Raw genomic sequence first — 10224 nt, 5'->3', positions numbered from 1 at the left:
GTACATATATTAATATATAAATAATAATTAATTTTTGTATATATATAAAATTAATATAATTTAATAGTTAAATGAGTAAATTTAATTTGGTCTTTTTGCGTGTTATCGTAAAACTGGATAAGCGCGTGAGCATTTAAAATTCGGTATGAAAAAATTAAATGATTTGATGACCTTTTTTTTGTTTACCCAAACAGTATCCCCCAACCCGATAGGTTAAGGACTAATTCGTCGTGGATCTGAGCTCCATTTAAGGGTCTACCGCTGGCCAATGAGTGACGACCTTTTTAATTCATAGAGATACGACTCCCACTTTTTAATTTTGAAATGTGGATGAGAGTAATGTAGTGTAGCATTGCTGGGGAGAAAGGTGTTTTACGTCATTGTGATGTCAGGAACAAATAAATCGTACTCTGTGATTTGATGGGTCAAATTTGCATTAAATATATAGTTGCAAAGGGACCTTTAAAGTGAAAGGCTTTATCACACAAAACTGTGACAACATATAATAACTTTCATCAAAATACAAAAGGCCTCGGTTTTCAGTCGAAATTGTGCTTGACAGTCAATAATGGCAGATAACGATAATATTAATAATAATAATAATGTTATTTTTATATCAAAATTAGAAACTAAAATCAGCTACCCATGTATTTGTTTATAAATACATGTGTAGTTTAATTTATTTTCAATGTGAATTTATATTCCAACATGTATTTTATACTAGTAGCTGATTTTAGTGTATACGTAACATAACCCTAATAATAATAATAGATAAAAAGAATAAATTACTGATAAGGAGGATGTGGAAAAGAAAATTTTTTAGAGGTAAAATTAAAATCGTCCCGATTTTTAGATGCACGTATAAAAATATCCAACACTTCCATTAATGATAAAAATGTTTTAAAATATTTTAAACAATGATGATATTTATATACAAAATATTAGTTATTTATAAAAAATAATATATATTAGAATATAAAATTTACATTGCAAATGAATTAAATATTACATATATTTATATATAAATATATAATTAATTTAATTTGATCGATGATTATTTGTATATACAAGATATTTTTTATAGTTAAAATTGTTACGAAAAAACTTTTTTCAAAAGTTAAAATTTAAGTTAATAAGAGAAGATATATGAATGATTTTATATCTAACACGCCTTCTCACGCAATAATTTTTTTTTGAGATTTCATGAATTGTTCTAGATTTTCATGAATTTTTGTTATAGATTTTATTTCTCTTTTGTTATTTGTCTTATATTAAAATATTTTGTTAGCGTTAACAATAGTTAAATTGTAGTATTTTTGGTTATAGAAATCCTGATACCATATTATAAATTTATTTTTTACAAAAGTTTAAACACATAAAAATTATATAAATAGTTATATCTATCAAGAATATTAAAATACAATTATATTATTTGTGTAACACTCTACTATACATAGTTTTACGCTTAAGTCGTAGAATAGAGGTAGTGTGGTGTTACGGACCTCTAAACAGCATAATAATTATATAATAGAGAAGATGGTAATATACTAGAAGCCTTGAAACAAAGCAGTAAGCAAAAATCAGGAAAAATTAAAAGCACAATGCTCGACGGAAAGGATTACTTGCATGCTAAGAAACCTAATAGAAACATGATAAAGACAAACAAAAGAATAAAGGACAACCAAGAAAGCAGCATAACTAGCCTCTGACTCAACCTGCGAAGCTAAGGCTGGCCGGAGAATATATATATATACATATAAACATACATAAGTATCCTCAAAATATCCCAAAATACAGCAAAATATCAAAATAACTCCTATCTCTCCCTCAACCTCTAAGAGGAGCAGCATACATAAGTTACTTGGAGAGTAAGCTAAACATATATATACATATATACAACCAGAAACCAAAATACACCCAAGGACTACTTCGCTTTCCAGGATCCAGACGCCTAGCGAGAAGCCTCTCGACCTGCATCTAAAAAATAACAATACAATATGAAATGAGAACCGGAGGTTCTCAGCATGGTAAAAATGTCACGCACATAATAAATAAGGTCTTGAGAATGTCATAGGCAATTCTAGAACTTCGTTATACAATTACCCAACTTAATTACTAAACAGAAGCTATAAACAGGGGTAGGTATTCTAAATCTACCTAACTTACTCAATTTCAATCCTAATCTACACCAAACCATTTCTCCATTTCCTCCATCATTCATAATGCAACAGAAATAAGTAACCAAACAAGTTCACGCACAAGTAATGAGCAGATAATACAAATAGCAAGTATAACAGATAGCAGGTGATATATATATCAATTAGGCATACCCAGGAAATGCATAGCAATCAAAACAAATAAATGCATATGATGCATGCCTGTCCTATGGTTGATGGGGCCCATCTGTCGGTTATACAGCCAACCCGACAAGTCCGAAAACCTTAGACTGTTCCCCGCCGTGCATCCCCAAGAGTCTATGTATAGAGTTCACATTCAATCATCATATAATCACTCAATGGGGATATCCATACCTGAAAATTTATACGTGCCCGGTCACCCTTACGACGTAGGATCAACAGCGTATCGAGATTCAACCTGGAATACGTGGTGGCGAGTCACGGTTCTTACCCAGGAAAAATCGTATCTCAGATATCTTTATTCATAAGTCATGGCATTCATCATCAATACATCACCAAGTATCACATTAAACTTCATTAACATCCTTATTTTCTTCATAAAAGCCACTATTTACAACTTTCTTCACCTTCAAGTTATCTTGTTTTCCTAACTTCTTTTATTTACTGGACCTAGAACCACACCTTAAGCCTTAAAGGGAAGAAAATGGAGGTTTAGAAGTGGAAAATTGGTTTAAAACAGTCAAAACCGATTTTTGCAGCAGGCAGCATCCACGCGTACGCGTAGGCCATGCGCACACGTGGAGCGTACAACAAGTCACGCGTACGCGTGAGTCATGCGTACACGTGAATATGTACACATGCGTACGCATGTTTCTCACACAAGCGTCGCCAAAATTCTACGCCACGCGTACGCGTGAGTAGGCGTTTTCTTAAAAATGAGCAGAATGCTTCAGCATTCTGCAACCAACTTTGCCACCCTGCAACCTAGCTTTATACACCAAATTTGTAACGTCCATAACTTTCTCTATAAAATTTCGTTTTCCACAAAGTGGATATCAATCAAAAGCTCTTTAAACCATCTTTTATTTGCAACAAATTACAACTCAAACCAGAATTTGTGGAGTAAATTATGGACCTCCAAAATTCACCCAAAATTATTTTTACTAAAACACTTTCAAAACCTCATTTTCACCATATTCACAATTCCTTACCTATAAAACATACATTTGCTAACATATCCATTTCTACCTCATCAACAACCATTTCAAGCTATTTTTAACCAATCCAAAGAGCCATAATCTTAATTTGCATTCAGCATAATTCATATGTAAATATAAGAACAACCCTTCACAATTATCATTCCATTTATGCACTATCAACTTTTCACACACAATATTCTATTAACATATTACCAATCCATTAGTGCCATCATCAACCCTCACACATACATTAAACCACCAACTCATATAACAACTTTTCAATAACAACAACCGTAATCATCAATCTATATCAAACACAACCTATTATAAGCAAGCCCAACAACATGAAATTAATAACATCACCATCCCAATTTATGTTCATCAACATTTATACCAACAACAACACAAAACTACTCATTAAATGCCATTAACAAATTCAACTTATCCTATAGTTCTTCTAACCTAAGTTTTCGCAACACCGTAAATATTAAACGTGCGAAACTTAAACCATACCTTAGCCGATCACTTAATTCACCTAAGGCAACCTCTCAACACAAAATTACAGCCCCTCCAAGCTCAATCAAACAGCCCCAAAGTAAGCCTTGGTCACCAACAAACCTCCAAGTAATCCCAAATCAATTTCAATGCATAAACACCCACTTAACCTACACCTAGTACATATATGTATGTTCCAAATCAGTTTTCTATCACAATTACAAGATTGAGCTAGGGTTAGGGTGTTCTTATCATACCCATATGCTCAATAGGTTGAGCCCACAAGTTCCGGAAGCTAACTTGAACCTAGAACATAGAAATTGGACAAGATTCACATAGGTTTCCAAGTTTACCAAAGAAAGAAGGATAGAGATTCTGAACTTAATAGGAGACTTATCAGTGGAATTGTTCGGATAGAAAGATAGAGCTCAACGCGCTGATCGCGTGGCCCTGAACGGTACGGCGATCGGAACCCGAACGGAGGAGTTATGGTAGTGAGAAGGAAAGGTGAGGGTTAGGTTTCTTCTCCTCTCCCCCTTGCTGTTTGTTTCGTTGCTATGGTGAAATGGAGAAGATGAAGCTGCTGCTTGATTTATGTTATGGGTCCGGTTGAACCCACAGGTCCGGTTTGGATCCCGATTCAACTGATTCGGCTCTTTTGATCTGATTTTAGGCCAAATTATCGAAATTGTTATCAAAATTCTTGTTTCGACGAACTTTATCCTATTTTAATATTAGTTTTGTATTTATATTTTTTCTAATTAAAATTTAATTTATTAATTAATAATTTACCAATTTTTAGTGGGATTTACATGTTATAGTGCTATACAATTATATTAGACGATATAATTAAAAAGAAAAATATTGGGTAAATGATAGGCTTTTAAATTTATATTGCAAGAAATAATCACTGCTTTTATTATACGTTGACTGACAAGTGGAATTTTTTTCATTTTCAGTAAATATTTTGACATAAATTTAACTATAAATCTTACCGATGTAAATTTTGGAAGAGTTTTAAATTGATTGCCTTTGAATATAATAAATTATTCTTGATGCTTAGTACTTAGATACTTTATATTATCAATGTTAATTTTTATATTCTAATAAGTAATTAATCAATATATCATAGGTTGGATGAATTATATGGATTAAAAATATTAAATTTACGGTGAGTTCTATTATGTAGAAAAAAGATTCTTTTTACACCTATAAAAAGACACATGTCAACATTAGAAGAGGGTAAGGAATTATGTACGTAAAACTAGACAGCATATTCTATATATAAAGTTGGGTCCCACTAATCTATAAATTTGTAGTTTGATTAGTCCTACAATAAAATGTTTTATGTGCTAAGTAGATGCTGATCCATATTAATTACCATATTAATTATTCAATTGTATTTATCAATTTATTTATGCAATTTTTTTCTTAATAGGTGTAAATATTTATTATATTTTTTTAAGTCATAAAAAAAAAGAGAAATATTTTAAAAAAGCCATTAAAAAAATACACATTCACATATATATTAGTTATTGAATAGTTCTTGTTAATTTTTATTAGGTCAAAATCACTTAAATATTTTTAACACTCAACATAAATATATCTTAAATTCAACAAAAATATGAAATTTATACCTATTTGGCTATTTCTTTCACAAAATAAAAATTAAAAGTAACAAATACCTCCTAAGTAAGGAGTAAAATAGGAACTTATCACAGTTATGTTTTCATGTACTTGTAGATAAACTTAAATCATCAAACATTAAAATTTAAATAACTTAATGCATTTAAATTATGTTTTTTTAAATATTAATGTCATGGGAATGTAAATTTTTTTTTATTTTTTTTGTACATGATAAAATAAAAGTATGTATTTTCTGATATAGTCCTGCAAATAGTGATGGACTCAAAAAATTTTAAGAGTAAAAGTAAAAATATATATATTAAAATAAATTTTGTTGAACATTATTAATTATATTAAAAATATAATAGAGATATAAAATTTAAAAAGAGTTAGTGAGGAGCAGACATGTTTTAAGTTTAAATTTTAGAAATAAAAAAATATTTTTTTATAAATTATATATAATAAATAGTATTTTAAAAATAAAAGTGTTCACTAACTCTTTTTAAATTTTATATCTCTATTATATTTTTAATATAATTAACAATGTTCAACAAAATTTATTTTAAGATATATATATAATTTTCTCTCGAACCATAGTAATCAATTCTTTTTTTCAAATCCTTGAATTGTTTATTTCTCTTGTCTTGAAATTTATTCTATGTTTTCTATATTTATCTTTTATTTTATATTACACACGTAGTTTTTTAGGGGACCTACACCCATTATGTGGCATAGGGGTTACATCCCGTATAAAATCTAAGAGTATGCCACTTCTACGAATAGCTCTTAATGCCGCATCTCTTCTGAGACTGGGACCCTTTATCATGACTCTGCTCATTGCATGCCTTGATTTGCTACTATTCGAATAACATTTTCTGCTGCGGTTTTGTCTTCACTCTTAAAATTTTATAGGTTCGTCACTGTTTGCAAGATTATGACAGAAAATGCATACTTTTATTTTGTCATGTACAAAAAAAATTACATTCCCATGACATTCATATTTAAAAAATCATAATTTAAATTTTGATGTTTGATGATTTAAATTTATCTACAAGTACATGAAAGTATGATTCTGATAAGTTCCTATTTTACTCTAGGGGTGTTCATGGATTGGATCCGATCCGCATATCCGCGGTATTTATCCGAATCCGATCCGAAAATTGCGGATATGGATCCGATCCGCAAGGCTTTTGGATCGGATCGGATCCGATCCGCACACTAATCGGATTGGATTGCGGATTTTGTGTTGGTATCCGCATATCCGTAAAAATAAAAAAATAAATCAATAAATATTCTTTTTATATTTTATTTCAACTAATAATTATTATATATGTTGTATTATTTTAATTTATTATTTAAAAAAAGTATGTTTAATATTATTTTAAGAGTAAACATATTTAAAAGAATAGAAAAAATGAATTTTATTGATTTTTTTAATAAAAATAAACTTTTAAAAATATTTTTGTGTTTTGCGGATATATCTGATACCCGATCCGATCCGCAAATATGCGAATCGGATCGGATTGGATCCAACCTTAAAAACTGCGGATATTGGATCCGATCCGATCCGATGATTTTAGTGCAGATCGGATCAAAATTTTGGTCATATCCAATCCGATCCGATCTGCGGTTACCCCTATTTTATTCCTTGCTTAGGAGGCATTTGTTACTTTTAATTTTTAATTTTTAATTTTTAATTTTATGAAAGGAATAACCGAATAGGTATATGCGGCATATTTTTGTTGAATTTAAGATACATTTATGTTGAGTGTTGAAAATATTTAAGTGATTTTGACCTAATAAAAATTAACAGACTATTCAATAACTAATATGCATGTGAATGTACGTTGAACCTGTCGTATTATTTTTGTATTTTTTTAATGGCTTTTTTAAAATATTCTTTTTTATGACTTAGAAAAGATATAATAAATATCTACACCTACTAAAAAAAATTGCATAAATAAATTGATAAATACAATTAAATAATTAATATGATAATTAATATGGATCAACATCTACTTAGCATATAAAACATTTTATTGTAAGACTAACTAAACTGCAAACTTATAGATTAGTGGGACTCAATTTTGTAAAATATATTGTCTAATTTTGCGTGGATAGTTTCTTACCATCTTTTAACGTGGACATGTATCTTTCTATAAATATAAAAAAAATCTTTTTTCTACACGATAGAATTTACCTAAATCTACATATCAATCTATATGTCATGGATTTGATATTTTTTAAAATAAACTAACCCATAATCTGGAACCAACATATACTTTTTTGATTTAGAATTAAGTCCATGAATTCATATGCTAACTCAAACTAATGAATACTCTATTCTTAGTGATGGATTTGTTTATTCAAAGAATTAAAGCACATTTGGCTTGAAACAGTTGCAACATATTAAATCCCTCTTAACAACAAATATTTTTTTGATTGGTCTCTTAACATAGATATAACACGAACTGATGATGCCATGAATGTCTAAATCAAAATTCAAGATGTAAGACTTATGAGTATTTAGTACTTTAAACTGATTCTTGTGAGATTTTCTAACAAAAAGTTGTAATAACCGTAACATCGTATTTCTATACTTTAAATTGATGCTTGTGAAAAATGAGAATTATTTCTTGTTAATTTAATTTTAAAATATTACTTTCCAAAATCAAAATTCATCATCACCTGTTATATTACCATTTGAAAGCACAACAAATAATTTCAGTTTAAACTATTGATGTTACATATATTGAAATTATAACTCTTTTAAAATATTTACCACTAAAATTAGAACTTATATGATATCACAATTCTAATATAAAATAAAACACAGATAATTTAGTTTACATATTTAGTGTGAATGATTTATCAGTAACTAAAATTGAGCGTACATAAAATATTTTTTCAGTTCATTCCCTCAATAATAGGAACATGTTTTTCTTTCCCATTATAATAAAGAAAGAGAAAAATAAAAAATAAAAATATAATTAAATACAAGAGAAACTCCTCTAATTTAGGTGTTCTCTTGTCCCCTTCAAGCGCAAATAAACACACTTCTCCTTCTCTCTCTCCAGCCTTCCACTCAAAGCCACAACTTCTCACACTTCGTGCCTCAAACACGCTACACTCTCTCACTCATAACCATTGCCCTTATTTCCCCTTCTAACTAATCCAGAACATTATTAATTACTTTCCCAATCCAAACACACACACATACAGATACATATATATAGAGATACAAATTAAAACATTCAAAACAAAAAATGGAAACACCAAGTTTTTTTCAGAACAACTTCTGCTCTCAATTCACCTCTGATGGCGAGAACCACAATAACAATAACAACACTGCTGTAAGTACAGGAGACAATTTCATCGTGGAAGATCTCCTTGACTTTTCAAACGATGACGGTATCATTGCCAACAATAACGGTGTTGTTGCCACCTTGGACTCTGTCCCAGGAAACTCCGTTTCAGCCGATTCTTCTAATACTACAGTGGTTGAAAGCTGCAATTCCTCCTCCTTCTCTTTTTCTGGTTGCGACCCTGGTATGGTTGCGGATATTGGTAGTCGGAGTCTTGTGGATGGTCATTTCTCTGGTGAACTTTGTGTTCCGGTATATTATATATTTTAAATATATCTTAGTCATATATTATATAAATATAATTCTCTTCTTGTGTAAAAGATGTTTTATATAGACAAAATATATATTTAATGTTAGGTAAAATGAAAAATTTTTATACTTATGAAATAAATTCAATTAAATTATGGTATAAAAGGTTATATATATAAACTTTAGTATTTCATGAATTTTTTTTTAAATTGATGGTATTGCAATGAGAATTCTTTAGGTATTCTTTTAAAAGTAAATAAGAGATTTTACTCTATTTCATGTATAAAGATGTTTCAAATTAATAAATAAATACCTAATGTTACATTTTGTTTAGTTTTAAAATTTTAAATTTTAAAACTAAAAGTGGCATATAGATTCTTAATGTACTCACAAAATGAATGAAATAAAACAAAATTATCATTTTCTCTATTCAACATTGAATAATTTTTCTTGTAACATATTTATGATCATGTCTGTTTTTTGTTATTGTTGATATCATATAGATCATTCTGAGAAAGTGCATGCATGTTTTAACATTGTGAAAGTTATAAAATTTGATTTCTTTTATTATTTGATTTCTTTTATTATTTGTCTGAAAAAAGTACTACTAAATATAGTGAGTTAAACTTTGTAAAGGATTGTTAACTATGTTTTTTTTATTTCTTTTGTACATGTGTTGAAGTTAAACTTTTTATTTTTAGTTTTTATTAAATAAAGAACATTCGTGTTTGAATTTTCATCTTTTAAATTTTATCTTAGCTTATATATTACATTTTTTTCTTCTTCTCAATCTAAGTATCTCTTATATTTTTATTACAAAAATTTTATAAATTATTAAATCTAATTATTAAACGTAATATTTTTTCCAAGTATCTCTATCTCCTTTGTAAAGATATTCTATGAACACAAAATATCAAACTTTGTGTATCTGTATATATATATTTTTACATGTTTTATATTTTTTTAGTAGAATAATTAATGGCAACAAAATAATCAAATTTTTATGAACGCAAACAAAAAAATCCTTATATTTTTCTACTTTTATTTATATTTTAGTTATAAAGTTTATATGTGGGTGTGATTAAATTATTTATAAAGTTTAATTATACATATGATGTCCAACGTAGTACAAATGGTCACTTTTTATTAATT

General features: G+C 28.7%; 1 protein-coding gene across 1 annotated transcript in view; it reads left to right on the top strand.

The window, feature by feature from the left end:
* The first annotated feature begins 8724 nt into the window (after positions 1 to 8724).
* LOC107495161 (GATA transcription factor 12-like) overlaps positions 8725 to 10224 on the top strand; it is a 2627-nt gene continuing 1127 nt past the window's right edge. Inside the window, exon 1 of the mRNA XM_016116253.3 lies at positions 8725 to 9075. Within this exon, the coding sequence (XP_015971739.1) occupies positions 8725 to 9075 (351 nt within the window). The remainder of the gene's footprint in view (positions 9076 to 10224) is intronic.

This window comes from Arachis duranensis, chromosome 6 (assembly GCF_000817695.3).
Source record: "Arachis duranensis cultivar V14167 chromosome 6, aradu.V14167.gnm2.J7QH, whole genome shotgun sequence".
Taxonomy (NCBI): Eukaryota; Viridiplantae; Streptophyta; class Magnoliopsida; order Fabales; family Fabaceae; genus Arachis; species Arachis duranensis.
Note: the sequence above shows the minus strand (reverse complement) of the source record. Positions and strands in the feature narration are given on the sequence as shown.